The following is a 23891-nucleotide window of genomic DNA, read 5'->3' as shown; positions in this document are numbered from 1 at the left end:
TTTTAATTAATCAAGGAAAACAGAGCCCTTTGAGATTTTTGTTTTGCTCTAGGAATCCAGAATTTATACGTAGGTCATTTCATCTAATCAAACCTATATGCATGGCCTTGCTCTTGTTTCTTTCCCTCCATTTGGCATACAGTACCTTTTAACCATTAGTGATCTTTCTAAGTAAGGACAAAAACGGAAGCTTTGCCACTGTAGAAATCAAGTAAAGATGAATCTTTTATTTCAGATGTGGTCCAGTAAACATGTCTTCAATCTAGAATCTATTAATTACCTGAGCTGATCTTTGTGAAATTGGTGACTGTCTCTTGACTAAGATTTTGCATTTATTTTGGAAAGTATATACAGTGAAACTGCATATAGGCTAATTTTCTTATAGAAGTCCATTTTTCAGTTTGACTTTAAATTATCCTTAGTATGCAATATTTGATATGTACAGAATAGTAACCCAAAAACCAAACCCGTTGCCATTGAGTTGATTCCGACTCATAGCAACCCTATAGGACAGAGTACAACTGCCCCAGAGAGTTTCCAAGGAGGGCATGGTGGATTTGAACTGCTGACCTTTTGGTTAGCAGCTATAGCACTTAACCACTACGCCACCAGGGTTTCTTGCAGAAGAGTATATATAGCATATATATAACTATGAAGCGTAACAAATAAAATGAACTCCTGTGGCTTACCATGTCACCAGAGAACTATAAGAGTTATCAATACCAGTGCAGCTAATGCATGCTGTAATCCATCTGCCTGTCCCTCCCTCAGAGGTAACCGCTATCACAAATCTTATTGTTCTCTTTTTTGGTTTTTAAAAGTTTCATCATACATGCATTCATCCCTAGACAATACATTGTTAAGTTTTTCTACTTTTGAATTTTCATTGGTGCATGTCGTACTCATCTAGTGTTGCTGTAACAGAAATACTCCAAGTGGATGGCTTTAACAAACAGAGGTTTATTCTCCCATGGCCTAATAGGCTAGAAGTCCAAATTCAGGGTGTCAGCTCCAGGATAATGCTTTCTCTCTCTGTTCTGGGGGAAGGTCCTTGTCATCAATCTTCCCCTGGACCAGAAGCTTCTCATTACAGGGACCCTGGGTGGTATGAGGTCCCCCTATCTCTCTGCTCGCTTTGCTTCTCTATTTTATATCTCAAAAGAGATTGACGTAAGACATAACCTAATATTGTAGATTGAGTCCTGTCTCATTAACATAACTGCCCTTAATCCCACCTTATTAACATCATAGACGTAGGATTTACTACACATCGGAAAATGACATCAGATGACAAAATGGTGAATAACCACACAATACTGAGAATTATGGCCTAGCCAAGTTGACAGATATTTTTTTTTTTGGGGGAGGAGTGTCACAATTCAACCCATAACAGTGCATTTCCAAAGAAAAAAGTGTTGGACTCTAAACAACAAACGTTGCACTCTAAAATCTTAGCACTCCCATCAGAGTAAAGACTATCCTTGTCATTGCAGGCTCTAATTGTATTTAAATCTCATAAATGTGCCCATACCCAGTAGACCCTTCCAGGGCTGCCAGATTTAGCAACTAAGCATATAGAACAGCCAGTTAAATTCCAGTTTCAGATAAACAACAAATACACTTTTAGTATGTTTATCTGAAATCGGAATTTAACAGGGCATCTTGTATTTTATCTGGGAACTCTGCCCTCATGCCCAAGTTAATTAGGTAGACAATTAACCTATGATCTGTTAGTGTGTGTTAAAAGGACAAAGCGGAAAGAACTGCATGGCCATTGTCCTTGCGTAAATATTCATCTATGTATGGGGGAGAGTTCACTGTCTGCAAAAAAATGCACTTGTGTATTCGGTCAAAGCTTTTCCAGATAGTACATTTAGGCTATGCTTAAATGCAAATACTACATATATGGTATTATGTACATTTATCCAAAACATTCAGTGAAGAGTAGGAAGGGGAATTAACAGTTTCATTTTACTGGCTTAGACTGAAAAAAAAAAAAACAACAACAGATGGCTACTGCAACAAATCGAAAAAATTTCTAAATATGTAAGTGACTTATGACCATTATGTATGAAAGATATTTATATGAAACTGCTTTTCGTCAATGTGTTCAAAATGAGGTTAACCTATACAGGTTAAATAAAAATCAACAGCCAACTTTCTAGCTAAACATCAGCTAAAATTATTTTGTTATTAAAAAAAAGATTCAGTTACTATACACACAAAGTCATTTTAGGATACTCTCCTCATTTTATAAAAAGGATATTAGAAATATTTCAGATTAGTTATTTCTATACCAATCAAAAAAGCTGATGAGCCTCTGCAATATGAAGTAGAATTTGCTTCTCAATTTTGTCAGCACATTCCCTCAACATCCTCCCACAACCTCAAGTTCCTGGATTTGAATGGCAATTGACGGAACCCATATAGATTAGATTCCCCAAATAGAAACACTGCCTTCCTAGCTTACTGCAAAACACATGTTTTAAAATCAGGCATTCACATGGCAGACTATAGCAGGAATCTAACTTGGTTTTTCAGAGTGTCTGCAAGTGGTTTCTCTCCAGGCAATCTTGGATCACCTTTTCCAATTTTAAACGCAACCTTCACTGCTCATGTGCTATGAATTTAGGGTAATGAGGACTTAAAATCATGGTGCAAGTGCTCAAATCTACTTTTAAAATAAGAACACTGAATTTCTGTAGTTTCAAACAGCTCCCATAGGCCATCCTAGGACTAGTTTCTCCTCATTAGCTATGAACAGATCCTGCTGCCTCTTGGGTTTGGTGTTTCCGTTCTTTGCCTGAGGGCTAACTGGAAAACACACACACACACACAACCTGTAAGCCTTCCCTGAATAGGGAGGAATAAGTGTGCAGACTAATCTACACTTGCCACCTGCTTCATATTCAACTAAACTAGACACTCAAAGAATCGCCTCCTAAATTAATATATGTATTATCCCATACCTAAAGGAGCCCTGGTGGTGCACGGGTTAAGCAATCAGCTGCTAACCAAAAGGTCTGTGGTCTGAACCCACCAGCTGCTCCGCAGGTGAAAGAGGTGACAGTCTGCTTTTATAAAGATTTACAGCCTTTGAAACCCTGTGGGGCAGTTCTATTCTGTCCTATAGCGTTGCTATGAGTCGGAATCAACTCGAAAGCAGTGGGTTTATCTTGTACTTAACATTCCCATTTCCAGACTTTGCATTATGCTGGGTGAAAAGAATATAAAAAACAATTGGGGATCATACAAAAAAACTGATGAGGTCTTCTTTTCTTCCTATTAGTAAGGTGACTTTTTTTTTTTTTTTAGGCACAGAGGAAAAAAAGGTGGTTGGCTCCTCTGAAAAAGTCTCTTGTCAGGCTGTAAAATTCCTGATATAGTTACAAAGAGGTAAAAAAGAGTGATGACGTGACTTAGCTGGAATACAGCTGGGTTGCTTAGGAAAAATTTTTCTTATAGGAAAGTGACTACAAAGGGTTTGACTAAGGAATTATAGTTTGGTTTTGTTTTTATCCCCCTCCCGTCTCCTCTTTCTGCCTTTCCTATAAAGAAAATATAAAAGTCAGATGAGCTTAAGTGCTGCATCAAAAAACTGAATCAAGCGGAGCAAAGAACAGTTTGCCTGTACAAAGAAGGTGCTGGGATTCTAAGCTCCTTGAGCAGAACAGGATATGAGCCTAGGTGAGGCCTATCTTAGTCAGTCATTCGAGAAAGTAGGTTATTAAGGGGTTTTGATTTCTAAAGCCAAGCAAGCTGAAATAGGAAGGTCTGATGGCAAACTAAGACCGACACTGAAGCGCTAAGTCTAAACTGGGGGTCAGAAGGTTTCTGACGCTCAGAAAGCACTGACCTGAAGATTTTTCTCCACTTAGGCTAAAAAAAAAAAAAAAAAACTTTTTTTTTTTTAGGCTAGTCAGAAAACAACACACACACACACACACACAAATAAAATAACCCAAGGGTGAACAAAAAATTGAAGCAGTTCAGACTTAGAAAACGAGACACTTTTTATTTTTAAATTTTGCTCTAACTGCATAGTTTTTAACATTTGGTTAACATTGAAGTTGAAATATACATACTGATTTTGTTAATTATATTCTTATAGAAAGCTTCACTAGATTACGTGCTAAGTGAAAACTCCCCACAGAAGGCTGGGAAGCCAAGGACCACCTTCAACCTGGTAAGAGTACTCCAATTAAAAAAATGGTATTTAAATGAAAATCATCTACTAGCCTTTCAAACCCAAATTATTTGTGACAGTACCATGCCCATTTTCATAGTCCTATTTTAAGTTAGTTACTATCAAAGAGCCCTGGCGGTGTGGTGGTTAAGTGTTTCTTGGCTACTAACGGAAAGGCTGCTGGCTCAAACCCATACAACCGCCTCACCGGAGAAAGATGTGGCATTCTGCATCCATAAAGATTACAGCCTTGGAAACTCTACAGGCGGTTCTACCCTGTCCTATAGGGTCACCATGAGTCGGAATCAACTTGACAGCAATGGGTTTGGTTTTTTGGTTTTAATGCCAAAAGTGAGAATCCCAACTAAACCTAAAAAGTCTAGGAACAGCCAAAAAAAAATAAAACCTAGGCAAACATAACCTATCTTATCTTCCTAGTACATCCTAAAAAGTCATGTTTGAACTGGGTACTAGGAAATAGCAATCACTCAAATTCCTAGATAAATGGCAATATGGCTCATTAACAAGGTTAACAAAAAGCTGAGGCTATAGTTAGGACAATGATCTAATATGGAATTAACTGAATTCTCAAAATGTGAATTACTACTTTTATTATCCTTTGAAAGGCCATTTTGTTTTAAATACTATAAAAGCCTAGAAGTAGAATATACCTAAACATGCCTAATTAGCATCAGTGACATTAATAAAAATAGATGGTGAGAAAATTTAGCACAATGGCTCTATATTTTTTTGAAAGTAGATTTTGTGGCAACATTTAAAAGTGATCTTTAAGAGATGCTGATGAAGAGTGAGCTATTTGTATCAGGTGGACACTTAAGATTGTGTTGGCATCTCCTGTCTGGAGGGGGGATGGGAGGGTAGAGAGGGTTGGAAGCTGGCAAAATTGTCACGAAAGGAGAGACTGGAAGGGCTGACTCATGAGGGGGAGAGCAAATGGGAGTATGGAGTAAGGTGTATATAAACTTATATGTGACAGACTGACTTGATTTGTAAATGTTCACTTGAAGCTCAATACAAATTAAAAAAAATCTTTAATGAAATAAAGGAAACTTTATCATGAAATATAAATCTGTTCACATATAAGATAATTATAAACAGAGTGGACCCTTAAGCAACTTTCTCTTTTCTAAAATGACAACCTGATTTTTCAAAAATTATTTACATAATAAATGTAGCTACTATATTCCAGAAAGAACAGCCTGGTAATCTATTTATAGACAAAATAACAGAAAAATAAATCATTTCCCTGGGCCTACTCAAGCATTCTAAACTAAAAACATTCTACTCTGCACGTTTATAACCGTTCAACAAATACCAATGTTGAAACTGTAACTCTGGGGTACGTTAGCCATCATGATGTCCCAATTTGTCATAGTGGGTCAGAATAAAAGTCACTTCCATTAATGATTAAAAGTAATTTCTAGTAAAATTGGGACAAAAATAAATAACTAAATTTATGCCTATCTGGTGAAGTTAACACCTAATGCAAACTTGGTAAATCACACTGTAACTTATTTTTTAAAAAGTAAATAAGATGTGGGGCTACAGGCCATACTATAGAAGCTTTATCAAATTAATGTACTAATATGATTTTGTAAGTTATCCAAAACAAGCAATGGTCAACTAATCTTAAAAAGTAAATGTCACCATCTAAGATGCATCAATTGGTCTCAATCCACCTGGATCAAAGGAGAATGAAGAACACCAAAGTCACACGACAACTAAGAGCCCAAGAGACAGAAAGGGCCACATGAACCAGAGACCTACATCATTCTGAGACCAGAAGAACTAGTTGGTGCCCGGCCACAATCGATGACTGCCCTGACAGGGAGCACAACAGAGAACCCCTGAGGGAGCAGGAGATCAGTGGGATGCAGACCCCAAATTCTCATAAAAAGACCATACTTAATGGTCTGACTGAGACTAGAGGAATCCCAGCGGTCATGGTCCCCAAATCTTCTGTTGGCCCAGGACAGGAACCATCCCCGAAGACAACTCATCAGACATGAAAGGGACTGGACAGAGGGTAGGAGAGAGATGCTGATGAAGGGTGAGCTAATTATATCAGGTGGACACTTGAGACTGTGTTGGCACCTCCTGTCTGGAGGGGGGATGGGAGGATAGAGAGAGTTGGAAGCTGGCAAAATTGTCACGAAAGGAGAGACTGGAAGGGCTGACTCATTAGGCAGAGAGCAAGTGGGAGTAAGGAGTAAGATGTATATAAACTTATATGTGACAGACTGACTTGATTTGTAAACATTCACTTGAAGCTCAATAAAAGTTAATTAAAAAAAAAAGTAAATGTCAGTAACTTCTAAGGTCAATTTTAAATAAAAATTAAAGCCCTAAAGGACCTGTCGCAACACCCCTGCTTTTTAAAATTGAAATCAATCATTTCTATTATCAGTGACCTGATTATTTAGACTGAAATTTCTCGGTTTTCTTCTGAGTTCACTGCTCATCACCAATGATAGGCCAAAACCAACCGGGTTCCTTCCAGTTGATTCCAACTCATAGAAACCCCATCGGCCAGAGCAATGCTGCACCACAGGGTTTCCGAGGCTGTAAATCTTCACAGAAGCAGACTGCCACATCTTTCTCCTATGGAGTGGCTGGTGGGTTCAAACTGCCAACCTTTTGGCTAGTAGGCGAGTGCTTAACTACTGCATCACCAAGAGCAAAATTTAAACCAAGCCATTTAAAAAAAAAATTTATTGTGCTTTAAGTGAAAGTTTACAAATCAAATCAGTCTCTAATACAAAAACTTATATACACCTTGCTATACATTCCTAGTTGCTCTCCCTCTAATGAGAAAGCACATTCCTTCCCTCCACTCTCTATTTTCATGTCCTCTCAGCCAGTTTCTGACTCCCTCTGCCCTCTCATCTCCCCTCCAGACAGGAGCTGTCCACATAGTCTCATGTGCCTACTTGATCCAAGAAGCTCACTCCTCACCAGTATCATTTTCTGTCTTATAGTCCAGTCCAATCCCTGTCTGAAGAGTTGGCTTTGGGAATGGTTCCTGTCCTGGGCTAACAGAGGGTCTGGGGACCATGACTTCCGGGGTCCTTCCAGTCTAAGTCAGACCACTAAGTCTGGTCTTTTTACAAGAATTTGAGGTCTGCATCCCACTGCTCTCCTGCTCCCTCAGGGGTTCTCTGTTGTGTTCTCTGTCAGGGCAGTCACTGGTTGTAGCCAGGTACCATCTAGTTCTTCTGGTCTCAGGATGATGTAGGTCTCTGGTTCACGTGGCCCTTTCTGTCTCTTGGGCTCGTAATCACCTTGTGTCCTTGGTGTTCTTCATTCTCCTTTGATCCAGGTGGGTTAAGACCAATTGATGCATCTTAGATGGCTGCTTGCTAGCGTTTAAGACCCCAGATGCCACTCTCCAAAGTGGGATGCAGAATGTTTTCTTAATAGATTTTATTATGCCAATTGACTTAGATGTCCCCTGAAACCATGGTCCCCAAAGCCCCATCCCTACTACGCTGGTCTTCGAAGCATTCAGTTTATTCAGGAAACTTCCTTGCTTTTGTAAACCAAGCCGTTTTTATTTATTCAATTTTTTTTGTACTGAAGAAGCCCTGGTGGCTCAATGGTTAAGCACTCGGCTGCTAACTGAAAGGTCGGTGGTACAAACCCACCAGCCGGTGTGAGAAAGGACCTGGTGATCTACCCCTGTAAACATCACAGCCTAGGAAACCCTATGGGGCAGTTCTACTCTGTGACATAGGGTCGCTATGAGTCGGAATCTATAGCACACAGCAATAACTCCCACAGTAGGCACTCAATAAATGTTTATCAAGTAAACATAAAAAAAGTTTTTTCTTTTCTTTCCTTTACTGTTTTTATCTCTGATAAAAAGTTCAGTGGGGAAGTAAGTTGTGAACTGACGACTGAACTGAGGTTTTGGTGTAATTGGTAGCTTTTAATGATTCATGTTCTTCCTCAATATCAAGAATAACAGAAAAGAACATATTTCAGTAAGATTTAACATTAAGCACTCTATGTTACAAATTATATTTCTATATTTTATGTATTTGAATTTCTATTTCTATATTTTTTTAATGAAACAAGTATTAAGGATTGATAAATGCTCTAGAAAAATCTAGCAAGTTACCTAGCAATACACAGAACATTCTATAGACCAAGTTTAACACCCTGATTATTTATTATTTTAAGAGTATTCAATTTTATTTACATCTTAAACAGTAATTACTGATAATGTAATATTTCTAATTACCTATCAGGAATGTATTTTTCCCACTAATTTGATAGCCATAAGATGTCTGATTAGGTGAAAAATGTTAATAACTACCACATGCACTCACTGTGACTATTACAAAACAGGTTTGAGGAAAGAAAAAAAAAAAAAGACTGTTTTCAGTTAGTGGCTTGTGGCCAAAAACATGAATCGGAGTTATTCTAAAACAAACAAAACAACCACACAACACCGTACTGTGGTCTAACTAAAGAAATGACAACAATCTACAAAACAATTACAGAAAAAAAAAAAATCCAGGACAGAGACTTTTTGATGAGGCAAAGAGGCCACATCAGTGTGGCTCACATCCTGAGGGGTTTTCTCTTAGAAACAAAGAACATACCCTTTGAAATGCAGTTAGCAGTGTCCGGGATTCTAGCTCTTTAAGTAGCAGCGTCACTTTCTGACCTGGCTACCATTCCATAATCAATTACACCAAAGCATAAAAAGAAGAGCATAAAAATAGTTTTGTTGTTTTTTTAAAATTGTTTAAAGGAGTAAATTATACACACTCAAATGGTAGGAGAGTCATCCTCATCATTCATGTTTAAAATACATCACAGAATGTTTATAGTTTAGAAAAATAGGGAGGAGCCCAATGTTTTAAATTGCCATTCATCTAGTTTTTTTTACCTCTTACAGGGTGTGTCACAAGTCCCTTACCCTCTCTAAGCTGCCAAAGTCTTCTTATTTGCAAAATTAGGGTAATAACTGTCCTACCTATCTCACAAAAATTGTCCTGTCTGTCTCACAGACCTTCAGGATAATTAGAAGAGGTAACCTGAGTGAAAGCAGGCTGAAAACTAAAAGTCAACTTTAGCTGACAGTATGGCATTATCATCCTTTCGTGTAACAACATATAGGCCTATAATACTTACTGTGACTCTAATACTGTGAACTCACTCATCCCTCAAAAAAGTTGGTAACAAGGAATTGATATGATTACAGGATAGCTGGCAACACCTCCCAAAGCTTCACCGTTAACATTTAATATTTCCAAGTACAGGATATTCCCAAATTACAAAGGTCCCATAAACCCAAACCACTGTCCTTGCCCCTTCTTTTCCTCTTTCCTTCTTCACCCTTATAGGAACTGGTGTGTGTGCGGGGAGAAGGGAGGTTTAGGGAGATGGGGAGATTTGAGAGAACCCGGAAGTTCAAAAGTAGAACTGTGAGAAGTAGAATACCAGAGAGCATGCTACTCTGTCCCCACCTCAACCTTTTGTGATTGCTACACATAAACCGTGAACATCTGTCTATGCTGCAGAATAACGGTTAAAAGTCAACAACCAAGAGATATGATCCTGAAACATAATAGGGATAGTAAGTTCATTTAGAGGAAAGGAGCTTGAGCTCAGTCATTAACCTTACCCCTAGGGACAATCCAATAAACATGAAATACCAATTGCAAAATACTTACAAATCTACTCACTTTCACTCACAAAGTTACCAGCTTTATCAAGCTATTTCAGTAAATCCATTCTGCTCACCTATCTTCCACTAACATGGGTGATCCACCTCCCACCTTCGATTTACCAACACCACTCACGAAGGTAGTCTCTATATCCAATTTAATCAATCTTTCCCTTACTCCTTCAGGAAGTTCCCACCCTTTATACTTCTTCCATCATTGTCCTTAGGCTAGGGATCTCTATAGTAACCATATAGGATAAACTAGGAAAGAGAAAGCTGGGGACGAAAGGGGTGGCACTGGGGTTGAGAAAAACATTCAAGCCACCTGCCATTTCAGTTTAACATGGGAAGATAAGCATTATTTCTAAATCACAGGGGTACTTTTTGAAAAACACGCACAATGTTTTAAGAGAAGAATTCTACTTTGGTTTCAAAAACTAAATGATCTATGCTATTGTTACATATAAAAATGATACCAATACTGGTGCAGTCATTGACAGATTAACCATCTCCAATTCAGATAATCTGAGAGATTAATCATGGATATTTAGGAGGTATCACTACGCTATGCAACATTAACCAGCATGAGCACCAAAACCAAATACTAACAGAAGCAGTTTATATATTCTGAATAATTCTTCAATATCCTTATTTTTGGCAAAACAAGCAATTTACATTTTTAAATTTAAAAATATTTTAGTTATATGAATTCTGAGGTTTTTAAAACATAATAAATGTATTTGTCAAGTAACTATTAAAGACATATAGTAATGGCTCATACAATACGCAGTCTTTTCTTTTCCCATTTATTCAACGGTTACAAAGAAACCTTTTGTATTTAATGTCTAGACAGTTTTGTCAAATTAAAACGAATTATTGTGTTTTTAGGCAAATAATGCACACCTTCTATCTTTGTTTGCCAACTGCGCCCCCGTAAGGTTCATAAGAGCCACTATGCCAATTTATTTCACATGTTGCTGTGAGAAATCAGTAGTGTGTTTAGAAAAATACCTCAGAGGGGTAGGGTGCGGTTGGCAAATATAGAAGGCACGTGTTTATTTGCGTAAAAATGCAGTAACCTAAAACCCAAAAAAAAAAAACCAAACCCACTGCTGTCAAGTCAATCAGGTCAATTCCGACTCATAGCGACCCTATTGGGCAGTGCAGAACTGCCCCACAGAGTTTCCAAGGAGACCTGGAGTATTTGAACTGCTGACCTCTTGGTTAAACAGTTGTAGCACTTAACCACTACACCACGGGGGTTTCCACAGTAACCTAAAGCCAAACATTATTTTTACAACCTACAGAAATCATTTTTGTTAAAAGCCAGATTAATTACTTTTGATAGTTGTTGATGAATCAAGATGCTTTTAAGTCACTTCGGCTAGTTCATGATGATTATTGCTGTTGTTAGGTAATGTCGAGTTAGTTCCGACTTATAGTGACCCTATGTAAAAAAGAACAAAACAATGTCCTGTCCTGTGAAATCCTCAAATTTTGCTATGTCTGAGTCCATGGTTGTACCAACTCAATCCATCTCATTGAGGGTTTTTCCCTTTTTTGCTGACCCTCTACTTTACCAAGCATGATGTCCTTTCCAGGGACTGGTCCCTCCTGATAACATGTCCAAAGTACCTGAGACAAAGTCTCACCATCCTCATTTCTAAGGAGCATTCTTTTTGGCTGTACTTCTTCCAAGACAGATTTGTTCATTCTTCTAGCAGTCCAGGATATTCAATATTCTTCTCCAATGCCATAATTCAAAGGGATCAATTCTTCTTGAATCTTCCTTATTCATTGTTCAGCTTTAGCATGCGTATGAGGCAATTGAAAATGCCATGGCTTGGGTCAGGTGTACCTTAGTCTTTAAAACATCTCTGCCTTTAAACATTTTCAAGTTTTGCAATGTGTCCTTCGATTTCCTGACTGCTGCTTTCATGGGCATTGATTGTGGATCCAAGTAAAATGAAATCCTTGACAACTTCGATATTTTCTTCATTTATCCCTGATGCTGCTTGTTTGTCCAGTTGTGAGGATTTTTGTCTTTTTAATGCTGAGGTGTAATCTATACTGAAGGCTATAACTTTAATTGCATCAGTAAGTGCTTCAAGTCCTCTTCACTTTCAGCAGGCAAGGTTGTGTCATCTGTGTATCGCAGGTTGTTAATAAGTCTTCGGTCCAGCTTCTCGAATTATTTGCTCAGCATACACACTGAGTAAGTATGGTGACACAAACTTTTTTCTGATTTTAAACCACACGACATCCCCTTGTTCTGCTGGAATGACTGTTTATTGGTCTATGTACATACAGGTTTCTCATGAGCACAATCAAGTGTTCTGGAATTCTCATTCTTCTTAATGTTATCCATAATTTATTATGATCCACACAGTCAAATGTCTTTGCATACTCAATAAAACATAGGTAAACCTCTTTCGTGTATTCTCTGCTTTCAGCCAAAATACGTCTGACATCAGCAGTGATATCCCTTGTGCCATGTCCTCTTCTGAATCAGCTTGAATTTCTGGCAGTTCTTTGTTGATGTACGGCTGCAACTGCTTTTGAATTATCTTCTGCATAATTTTACAGGCATGTGACATTAGTAATATTGTTTGATAATTTCTGCATACTGTTGGAATACCTTTACTTGAAATGGGCATGAATACGGATCTCTTCTGGTCGGTTGACCAGGTAGCCATCTTCCAAATTTCTTGGCATAGACAAGTTGCACTTCCAGCATTGCATCCATTTGCTAAAATATCTCAATTGGTTTTCTGTCACCTGAAGACTTGTTTTTTGCCAAGGCCTTCCTTCAGTGCAACTTGGACTTCTTCCTTCAGTATCATCAATTATTGATCATATGCTACCTCCTGAAATAGCTGAATGTTGACCAATTCTTTTTGGTATAGTGAATCTTTGTACTCCTCCTATCTTCTTTTGATGCTTTCTGCATTGTTCAATTTTTTGCCCATAGAATCCTTCAATATTGCAACTTGGGGCCTGAATTTTTTCTTTAGTTCTTTCATCTTGAGAAATGCCAAACGTGTTCTTCCCTTTTGGTTTTCTAACTCCAGGTCTTTGTACATTTCAGTATAATACTTTGTCTTTTGAAACAACCCCTTGAAATCTTCTGTTAGCTGTTTTACTTTATCATTTCTTCCATTTGCTTTAGCTATCCTATGTTCAAGAGCAAGTTTCAAAGTCTCTTCCAGCATCCTTTTTTTTTTTTAAGTATTTTTAATGACCTTTTGCTTTTCTTCATGTATGATGCCCCCAATGTCACGTCACAACTCTTTTGGTCTTTGGTCATCAGTGCTCAATGCATCAAATCTCTTCTTGAGATGGTCTCTACATTCAGGTGGAATATACTCAAGGTCATACTTTGGCTATTGTGGACTTGTTTTAATTTTATTCAGCTTCAACTTGCACATGAGCAATTGATGGTCTGTTCTGCAGTTGGCCCCCAGGCCTTGTTCTGACTGATGATATTGAGTTTTTCCATCATCTGTTTCCACAGATGTAGTCGATCTGATTCTTGTGTATTTCATCTGATGAAGTCCACATGTATAGTCCTTGTTTACGTTGTTGAGAAAAGGTATTTGGAATGAATAAGTTGTTGGTCTTGTAAAATATATCATGTGATCTCTGGCATCATGTTTATCACCAAAGCCACATTTTCCAAGTACTTTCAAATTCCGATCACCAGTAATTATCAATGCATCTTGACTGCATTTTTGGTCAATTTCAGACTGCAGAAGTTGGTTAAAATCTTCAGTTTCTTCATCTTTGGTATTAGCGATTGGTGCATAAATTTGAATAATAGTCATATAAACTGGTCTTCCTTGTAGGCATATGGCTATTATCATATCACTGACAACTTTGTAACTTCACCCTGTTCCTCTTTAATTTGTCATTCCTGGTAATAGTAGACCATACGATTGTTGGATTCAAAATGGCCAATACCAGTCCATTTCAGCTCACTAATTCCTAGGATATCCATCTTGAAGTGTGCCATTTCGTTTTTGACAACTTCCAGTTTTTCTTGATTCATATTTCGTACATTTCACATTCTGATTATTAATGGATGTTTGCAGCTGTTTCTTCTCATTTTGAGTCACGCCACATCAGCAAATCCCAAAAGTTTGACTCCATCCACGTCATTAAGGTTGACTCTACTGTAAGGAGGCAGCTCTTCCCCAGTTGTATTTTGAGTGTCTTCTAACTGGAGGGGCTCCTCTTCTGGCACCATATCAGACAATGTTCTGATGCTATCCATAAGGTTTTCACTGGCCAATTTTTTCAGAAGTAGATTGCCAGGTCCCTCTTCCTAACCTGTCTTAGTCTGGAAGCTCTGCTGAAACCTGTCCTTCATGGGTGGCCCTGCAAGTATTTGAAATATCAATGGTATAGCTTCCAGCATCACAGCAACATGCAAGCCACCACAGAGTGACAATTTGACGGGCAAGTGGTGGCTCAGGATGATACTGAGTCTAAAATCACATCTGCGAATATATTTCTTAAATGGTCACCCTTGATCCTGAAATTTATTCTAGTTGATATTACAAAGAGATAACCATTAGATGCTGGTGATGCAATGCATTCAAACTTCAAGACAAAAACATTGAAACTGAGGAAATCAGTGTGAGGAAATTGCTGCTTAAACTTTTTTAAAAATTGTATATGTTTAAAATGTTTGGAGACAAAAAGGTTTAGTGAACTTAAAGACACTGACCCTGATGAATGCCAAATTGTAAACTGGCAGACATCTGCAGCTGGTAATAAAATGCTAAAACCTGAAGAGCTTTAGCAGAACCTGATTATATGGTAATCCTAGTTATCTGCAGGAAGGCAAATGAGCTAGAAGAATAACTGATGGGCTGGTTGCTATAGTAACCAAGATAAATTTGTACACCGACTGTGGAAAAACACTGGGGTTGCCATCAGGTATGGGGCCCACATTATGTCTTATGGGTTTTTTCCTCAATTTTGAATCATGAGATGATAGACTGACACAAAGAATGCTCAGTTTGAAACCAGAGAACAAAGTTATACTGTGAAGAGTAAAGAAGCACCTAATTAAAGGTTTAACTGGTTAGCAGGATAACACAGCAGCTGGAAGTGAACAGACTTTCAAATACCTTGTGAAATTCTGAAGAAATTAGTTAAGCTCTGGGTGGAAAACAGAAATATAAGTTAATTATCATTTCAAGTTAACAGGGCAGCATAAAGTACTAACAATTTTAATTACTTTAAATTTTGTTTGTGGTATTTCTTAAAGGTTATTAATCTCTTACTGAAGGAGTTATTTAATTCATAATGTATGTGTGCATCTAAAACAACACTGAATGGTATGATTTGTCTTGTCTTAGTTATCCAGGCCCAGGAAAGAAGCCTTATAACTTGGTCTCTATACCTGTTGCTTGGGTTGCCTCCTCTAACCTCCATCACCACCTCCGTGACCTCATCCTCCTACTCCCTGACACCACCTCCGCTACTACCCTAGAAAGTATCCACGAGAATTGTGGGCAGAATATGAGAAGGAAACAGTCTCTTCGTGGGGCTTGCCTGGCAAATTCACCTGACTTTGTCAAAGGCATAAGAATGAACTGAAGAGAACACATGAATTGCTGTGTAAAGGCTATGCAATAAGTCTCAAATACCAACAATTAAAAATTATTTCCTATTCGATAAGATCATCACTGAACTTCGATATGTGGAAACTACCTAGGATTTTAATGTTTTTAAAAATCAAATTTTATCTACCCTGTTGAGTAGGTTATCACAAAAACAGAAGAGTTTTCAATTTACAGGAGTTTGTACAGATTAAAATTGAGTCCCCAAACTGCCACACTGCTACAATCTATTTTTTCTCCATAAGTAAACAATTCAGAACTTGAATTTACTAGTTAATACTTAGGGTTTTTTTCCCCTCAGTTCAATACATTACACGGGTGTGATAAAACAGCATTTGTAAGTATTTTTCTATCAATCTGCAAAAACAATAGCAATCAAATACAACCTATGATTAAATGCCAACCCATGAACAAAAGCCATTTTTAAGGAACCTTTCCTAAAGTAATCCTTATCACACATGTTTAAAATAAAAACTTGTATTAATTTTCAAATCAGAGAGAAATGTTTCTGATACCTAAGTGAGAAACTGAGTTTTCAACAAAAGCAGCTATGCAACTTTTTGTTTTTTAGACTAAAACAATTCTTTAGGACAGTTTGATTTCAGTAGCTATCCATGACTTAAAATCAAGATGCATACCTCGGGTAAGATAGGCATTACTGAAGAAGAACAAAGTGAGAGGCCTCACACTACTGGAGTTAAGAAATTATACCGCCACAGTAGTCAAAACAGACTGGTACTGATACAACAACAGATACACAGACCAATGGAACAGAATTGAAAATCCAGACATAAGTTCATTCCGCCTATGAACAGCTGATATTTGACAAAGGCCCAAAGTCAGTTAAATGGGGAAAAGACAGTCTCTTCAACAAATGGTGCTGGCATAACTGGATATCCATCTGCAGAAAAATGAAACAAGACCCATAACTCACACTATGTACAAAAACGAACTCAAAATGGATCAACGGCCTAAATATAAAATCTAAACCGATAAAGATCATGGAAGAAAAAATAGTGACAATGCTAGGAGTCCTAATACATCGCATAAACAGAATCCAAACCATAACTAACAATGCACAAACACCAAAAGAGAAACTAAATAACTGGGAGCTCCTAAAAATCAAACACTTATGGCTCATCAAAAGACTTCACCAAAAAAGTAAAAAGAGAACCTATAGACTGGGAGAATATTTTTGGCTACAACATTCCTGATAAGGGTCTAATCTCTAAAACCCAAAGGAAAATCCAACACCTCTACAACAAAAAGACAACCCAATTAAAAAAATGGACAAAGGATATGAATAGACACTTCACCAAAGAAGACATTCAGGCAGCTAACACATACATGAGGAAATGCTCACGATCATTAGCCACTAGAGAAATGCAAATCAAAACTACAATGAGATACCGTCTCGCCCCAACAAGGCTGGCACTAATCCAAAAACCATAAAATAATAAATGTTAGAGAGGTTGAAGAGAGATTAGAACACTTATGCACTGGTAGTGGGAATGTAAAATGGTACAACCACTATGGAAAACAATTTGGTGCTTCCTTAAAAAGCCAGAAATAGAAGTCCCATACGATCCAGCAATCCCACTCCTTGGAATATATCCTAGAGAAATAAGAGCCCTCACACAAATAGATATAGGCACACCCATGTTCACGGCAGCGCTGTTCACAATAGCAGAGAGATGGAAACAACCCAGGTGCCCATCAACAGACGAATTTGGAAACAAATTATGGTACATACACAATGGAATACTATGCAATGGTAAAGAACAATGATGAATCCGCGAAACATCACACAACATGGATCAATCTGGAAGGCATTATGCTGAGTGAAATTAGTCACAAAAGGACAAATATTGTATGAGACCACTATAAGAACTCAAGAAAAGGTTTAAACACGGAAGAAAACATACTTGATGGTTACAAGGGTGGGGAGGAAGGGAAAGGGGAATTCACTAACTAGATAGTAGACAAGAATCATCTTAGGTGAAGAGAAGGACAACACACAATACAGGGGAAGTCAGCACAACTGGGAGAAAGCAACAGCTAAGAAGGGCAATTGGCATAACAGAGTTTATTAAGAAAAAGTCATGTACCCCACTTTGGTGAGTGGCATCTGGGGACTTAAAAGCTGTGAGCAACCATCTAAGATGCATCTATTGATCCCAACCCACTTAGAGCAAAGGAGAATGAAGAATACCAAAGATACAAGGAAAATATTTGCCCAAGGGACAAAAGATCCACATTACCCAGAGACTCCTTCAGCCTGAGACCAGAAGAACTAGATGGTACCCAGCTACCATCCATGACTGCCCTGACAGGGAACACAACAGAGCATCCCAGATGGAGTGGGAGAAAAATGTGGACCAGAACTCGAATTCACATAAAGAGGCCAGACTTTATTGTCTGACTGAGACTGGAGAAACCCCTGAAGCCATGGCCCCTGGATGCTCTGTTAACCCAGAACTAAAACCACTCCTGAAGTCCACTCTTCAGACAAAGATTAGGCTGACCTATAAAACATAAAATAATGCTCATAAAGAGTGTGCACAGGAGACCAAACGGGCCGTTCCTGTCCGGAGGCAGGATGAGAAGGCAGGAACGGACAGGAACTGGTTGAATGGACACAAGAAACCTGGAGTGGAAAGGGGGAGTGTGGTGTCACATTATAGGGATTGCAACTGTCACATAACGATATGTGTATAAATTTTTGAAGGAGAAATTAACTTGAGCTGTTAACTTTCAACTAAAGCACAAAAAAAAGATAAAAAAAAATCAAGACACATACTTTTGCTATCACTCCAATCTAAACGTGGTAGGTGGCGGTTGACACTACTCAAGTTCTAAAATTAACATAGTGTAGCACAGCATAACAACAACATAAGATTACCCACTGTTCCTACATCAACTATCCTGCCACTTTTTTCCATCATGACTTGGGGAAAACTAAAGGGCAAAAGTTAGGGTCCTTTAACAGCCAACGTCCTCTGATTGCAAGGTATGAAGAAACAAACACATTAGATAGGAGTAGACCATCTTAGGAGCCCAGAAAACAGGGAAGTGCCAGGAACTTATATCGGGAATATCAACTAATACTTCCCCTCTATCCACAGACATAGCAACATATTATAAATGAGGAATCAGAAGACTTGGGTTCTAGTTTCGAATCTGCCACCAATCAGCAATGTGTCACTTCCCCTCTCTGAGGGTAGGTTTCTCTATCAGAGAATTGGAAGGGCTAGGCTAAACGATCTCTCATCCCTTCCAACTCTAAAAAAATTATGATTCTATCCTTTTTTCAAGGCCTCAAAAAACATTTGGCTGACACTAAAAAAAAAAAAATACATAAAATGTCACATTTATTTGTGCATGCATTAAAAAAAAAAAAAACCAAACCCACTGCTGTCAAGTGGACTATGACTCATAGCGACCCTACATATATTAAAAAAAAAAAAACAAAAACCCAGGGCCGTCGAGTCGATTCCGACTCATATACATACACATATAATGTAGGAATCGACTCGACGGCACTGGGTATATATAACTGGTTTTGATTGGATTTGCTTTAGCTTAAAACCAAGATTCCATTAAAGGGTATATAAACTTAGGAAACCCTGGTGGCGCAGTGGTTAAAAAGGTCAGCAATTCGAATCCACCAGGCGCTCCTTGGAAACTCTATGGAGCAGTTCTACTCTGTCCTATAGGGTCGCTACGAGTTGGATGTGTATATATAACCCATACTAATTAGCAGGGGCATTTATCTCATACATCATTTACTCAATAAATACTTACCATAATTTCAAATCTATGGCTCTTGACCATGTATCAAAAGTCATTAAGTTTGTTAAATTAAAAGGTAAAATAAAATGCTGGCAAGATTTCTCAAGAACTTAAAGCTTATCAATAAAAGCATATTCTTAAACCTCAATTCAACAGAGTTGGAAGGGCTCTCAGAGTGTAATCTTTCAATTTAAAGAGAAGGAAATGAAATGACTCACAGTCCAGGCCTCTTTTCTACTATACCACAGTTCTTCCTCCTCCCCTTCCCGCACTATCAAAAGATAGCACCTTAACAGAAAACATCTGATTATGAAACTGATCTGGGTTCTAGTCCTGGCTCTGCCATTTATTTGTTGTGGCACCTTGGCCAAGTCATTTCCCCTCTCTGGGCTTGAGTTTTTCACATCATTTGCTATGAAGGGGTTTATCCCTCACGTCCCTTCTAGTGTTAACAAGCTATGATCTTGTAAAACTCCTATCTAATAACACAAAAATACATAATTGCTGAAAGAAAAAGAGGGGATTTCCAGCCAAGAGAACTAAAAAGTTCTAGCTGCTGGTTTTAAATAAATAAGTTCAACTCTGCAGGATGGTACTAAAGCATTTTACTCCAGAATATCTTGGGGAAGGACCCCTCCTTCCCCCTACCCCTCCCCTCGTGTTGGGTAGCTATGATGTAAAAAAAAAAAAAAAAAATAGGACAAAATACTGAACTAGGAGTCTGAAGAGATGGTTTCAAATCCCAGCTCTGCCACTTACAAGCTGTGTCTTCTAGGACAACTCATTCAACCTCTCTGAGCCTAAGGTTCCCCATATGAAAAAATAAAAATAAGGAAACTCGAAGTTTAGAGATCAAACAAAATAAAACATTATAAATGTGGTATATACTGCAAAGCTGGGAAAGTGGAGACGATCTACTACTGAGGAAAACCACGCTGTACTGGAATTGAAAACCTTTCTACCAAAAAATTAGGCTAATTTTTAACTTATTAAATTTGCTTTAAAAAAGTAGAATACCAAAGCAGAAGACACCATTGGAGCAGAAATGCAAGAAACAAATCAATTTTAAGAAATGGATTGTGTATTTAGATTCTGCTGGTTAATAAAACATGAAATAACTCTCAACTGCCTACTCGGTTTAGTGAGATTTGGTGAAATGGTCTTTGTATTCCTGAACACACAATAGCAAGCAACATTTCTTAAAGTGCCCAAATTCAGTCTATTAACCTCTTGGAGTTTGTATAATGTGACAATCCAGTTCATACCAAGGGATGGGAGGTATTTCTGATGACCACATATCTGGTGACACCATCTGTTTCCACTAAATCAACATTTCTCACTGCATTTCCAGGTGGTTCTTAGTTGCCCAGGCAAGTCTCCTTACCATAAAAAAAAAAAACAAAAAACTACCATACCTTATGCAAATAACAAAACCAGAGGAAAGGGATGTAGGAAAATGTAAATGAAGCCAACCTTTTTCTTTCTTCCCAGCACTGCTAATTCTTTTCACATGCAATTCCCTAGATGAGCTTAATTGTCTTCTAAATTCCCTCAGAAACTCTATGGGGCAGTTCTACTGTCCTATAGGATCACTATGAGTCGGAATCGACTCGACCGCACTGGGGTTTTTGGGGAAGACAACATGAAGCCGTGAAATCCACAAACTGACACTGTAGTTTTTATCCGTAGAGCTCAACATACTCAGTATTTGGGCAGGTTAGAATTAAAATTAGAAAGCCGGGTCCCAACACACTTTACTTTTCACCCAGCATCAAAGGATCCAAGTCCTTGAGAACTTGTATTATCCCACTGGGGAAGAAGTGACTATCAATTCTATCAAAATGACTCATCCAGTTTAGATAAATTAAATAGCTCCAAGTTCTGGATACTTACAAAGTAAGCACTGTGTGAAGTTAATAAATTTGCTAATTCCAAGAAAGGAAGGAGAAAGGAATGTTGGAGTACTCTCTTTGTGCCAGGCACTGGACTAGGCAATTCACACAGCTCCGGATGTAATTGTCATTCAAAATTAAACTTATTTTACTCAACGTAAAGGAACAATATCTATGTTGCTCTAAACTGATTACAACAAGTAAACTGTTGTTTCCTCCTCTCCCTCCATCTCACATACATACACACAAAAGTCAATCATTTAACCTGAATTAACAGTTCATTACTTTTGAGAGTTTTGGAAACCACAAAAACAAAATTTAATTTGAAGGCAGCAACACTGAAACCAAATGTATTTTCTATCCTCTACCATCTCGCCATGAACTTGTCTGATGTTGAACCTGAAGGAGATTCAGTGTCATCTCAAGGGTGGCGAAAGTGATCTCAAAATCACCCAAAAATCCAACATAATATGAAGGTTGGTGGCTACACACACATCTGTAATCTACCAATGCACATTTATGACCGCTTTGATAATTTTTCTTGGTCTAGATTATGTCACATACATTAGATTTTAGAACCTACTTCTAGAATGTAGGGACAACTTTATTTGCATCAAACAGGGTCTTTTCTTCCGCAAGGAAGCAGGAGAATTGAAGGCAGGTGAACTCCTGGAACCATATTAGTGCCTTACATTAAAATACAAATTTTTCCAATTCTCAAGCTCTTACAGCATGAAAATATATTTCATTGCCTCTAGTACCACACAAGTCCATATAAAAGTTCAGCGAAATCGCTTTCAACATTATTTCAACTTTGAAAAGTGAAAGAGTGGGTTACCAGAAATCCTAGTCAAGCGAAGCATTCCAACTACTGTACTTCCTACTCAGGGTCTCTCATGTTAATCAAAAGTAAACTAAAACATCTTGCAGAATTAGATAAAGAGCACAAAGCTGTGGCTCTCCTCCCAACCACCAGATTACTCAGCACTTGTTTGTTTGTCTGTAGTCGGTTGTGTACATTTTCCGGCTACCCATATAGACCGCATTCTTCCTAACGATAAGGACCTTGTCTTCGATTTCCTTTGCCTCACGGTAAGGTACTATTTTAATAACACACTGCTGATCTAGAGTACATCAGCTGGAGGACTTTACTAAGTAAATACCCAACCTTTCCTCCACTCCTTTTCTTCCTCTGCAAGGAAAAGAGGACAGCAAATAGGGGAGAGTTACAGCTACCTCTGAAACGAATAGGTAAGTCAGCCGTAAAAGGAAGGAAAAAAAAAATGTGAAGCGCAATTACTCCTGCTACTGCCCCTTTAATCTATGGTCTCCGAGGCCAAAACGGACGTTTGAAAGGTAAACCCCAAACCCTGCAAATACAAATCGCTGGCTCTCAAGCACGTCAGCTGTCTCACCTCGCAAAAAGCAGGGCAAGCCAAGAAAAGGGCTCCGAGTGAGCCCCTGGGGCCGTTCATCAGGGAGAGGAGGGAGGGCGCGGTTACTCAGGTGGGTAACTCCCCCCTCCCCTGCATCACCCTCCCTAAGGAGCCCCACGTCTGAGGTCTGAAGTGCCGGAGTGTGATTGTGGGAAGCAGCGGGACCTGAGAGAGATATGAGGCACAGAAGCAGCCAGGAAACGGGGATGCTCGGCTTCTGAGCCGTAACTCCAATCACTTACGTTAAGGGGTAGCCGCCCCCTAGGTGCACATCTTCAGGGGCATCGTAGAATTCCTCGGTGTCGCTCTCCGACGCCATTTATAGGACACACCCGCGGGTGAGGGGGCCGGCGCCGCCTGAAGAGAGGGTGACTCTCGTCTCCTCCTTGCCGTCCTCCACCCCGGCGAGACTGGGGAGGTGGGTCCCGGGCAAGGATGAGAAGGGAGCAGAAAATCTGGAGTGAAGAGTCGGTTAGGGACAGAGGGCCGCCCTCAGCTGCCGGGCTGCGGGAATGACCCGGAGAGCGTCCGCCTGAGGAGGCGGCGGTGGTCCGGGGACTACTGCTGCCGCCGCCGCCGCCGCTCCTGGCGCTAGGTGTACAAGCAGAACGAAAGAAGAGGCGGTGGCTCTTCTCCGTGGGGGAGGGCGGGCGCGCCGGCGACAGCAGCTCCAATTTCTCCCGCAGCCGCAATTACAGCAGCTGGGAGAGCTGGTTGTCCGCAAAACACCGACGCGCACCTACCATCGCGAGATTTCGGGAGGTGGACGGTAAGGCGTGGGCGTGGCGAAGAGGAGGCGGGGGCAGTTCTGAGAGGCAACGCTCGGATTACTTTTGCCCCAGAAGCCTATCAAAACGGCCCAAGCGCGTTGAGGGCGTTCGGAGGGGCCGGAAGTAGCCCGGAAGGGAGGTGGTGAGCCTCAATAAGGGAGGAGTCTAGAACTTGCGCAGGAGCAACGTGGTGCCCGGGTTCTGAGGGCGTGTGCACCGATGTTGGTAGGGCTTTGCGGAGTTGTTTTACGTACTTACTCAGCAGTTCCAAAGGGAGGCATTTCAAGAGGGATGATTTTGAGTCTGTTTTTAAAATTTCTCTTATATATGAGGAAATGTTGTCGTGGCCTTTTTGGTTTGCATTTACATTGTCTTAATTCAAGCCCGGAAGATCCCACCTTGGGGCGTAGGCAGGGCCACCACCTCTTGCGTTACGTGAATATCTCGCTGGAAACCCTGGTGGTGTAGTGGTTAAGTCGGCAGTTTG

General features: G+C 39.3%; 1 protein-coding gene across 1 annotated transcript in view; it reads right to left on the bottom strand.

Annotated features, from left to right (window-relative positions):
* WDR44 (WD repeat domain 44) overlaps positions 1-23378 on the bottom strand; it is a 96433-nt gene extending 73055 nt beyond the window's left edge. The window contains exon 1 of the mRNA XM_064278707.1: positions 22877-23378. Coding sequence (XP_064134777.1) covers positions 22877-22953 — 77 coding nt within the window. The 5' untranslated portion in view covers positions 22954-23378. The remainder of the gene's footprint in view (positions 1-22876) is intronic.
* Positions 23379-23891: the final 513 nt, after the last annotated feature.

This window comes from Loxodonta africana, chromosome X, assembly GCF_030014295.1.
Source record: "Loxodonta africana isolate mLoxAfr1 chromosome X, mLoxAfr1.hap2, whole genome shotgun sequence".
Taxonomy (NCBI): domain Eukaryota; kingdom Metazoa; phylum Chordata; class Mammalia; order Proboscidea; family Elephantidae; genus Loxodonta; species Loxodonta africana.
Note: the sequence above shows the minus strand (reverse complement) of the source record. Positions and strands in the feature narration are given on the sequence as shown.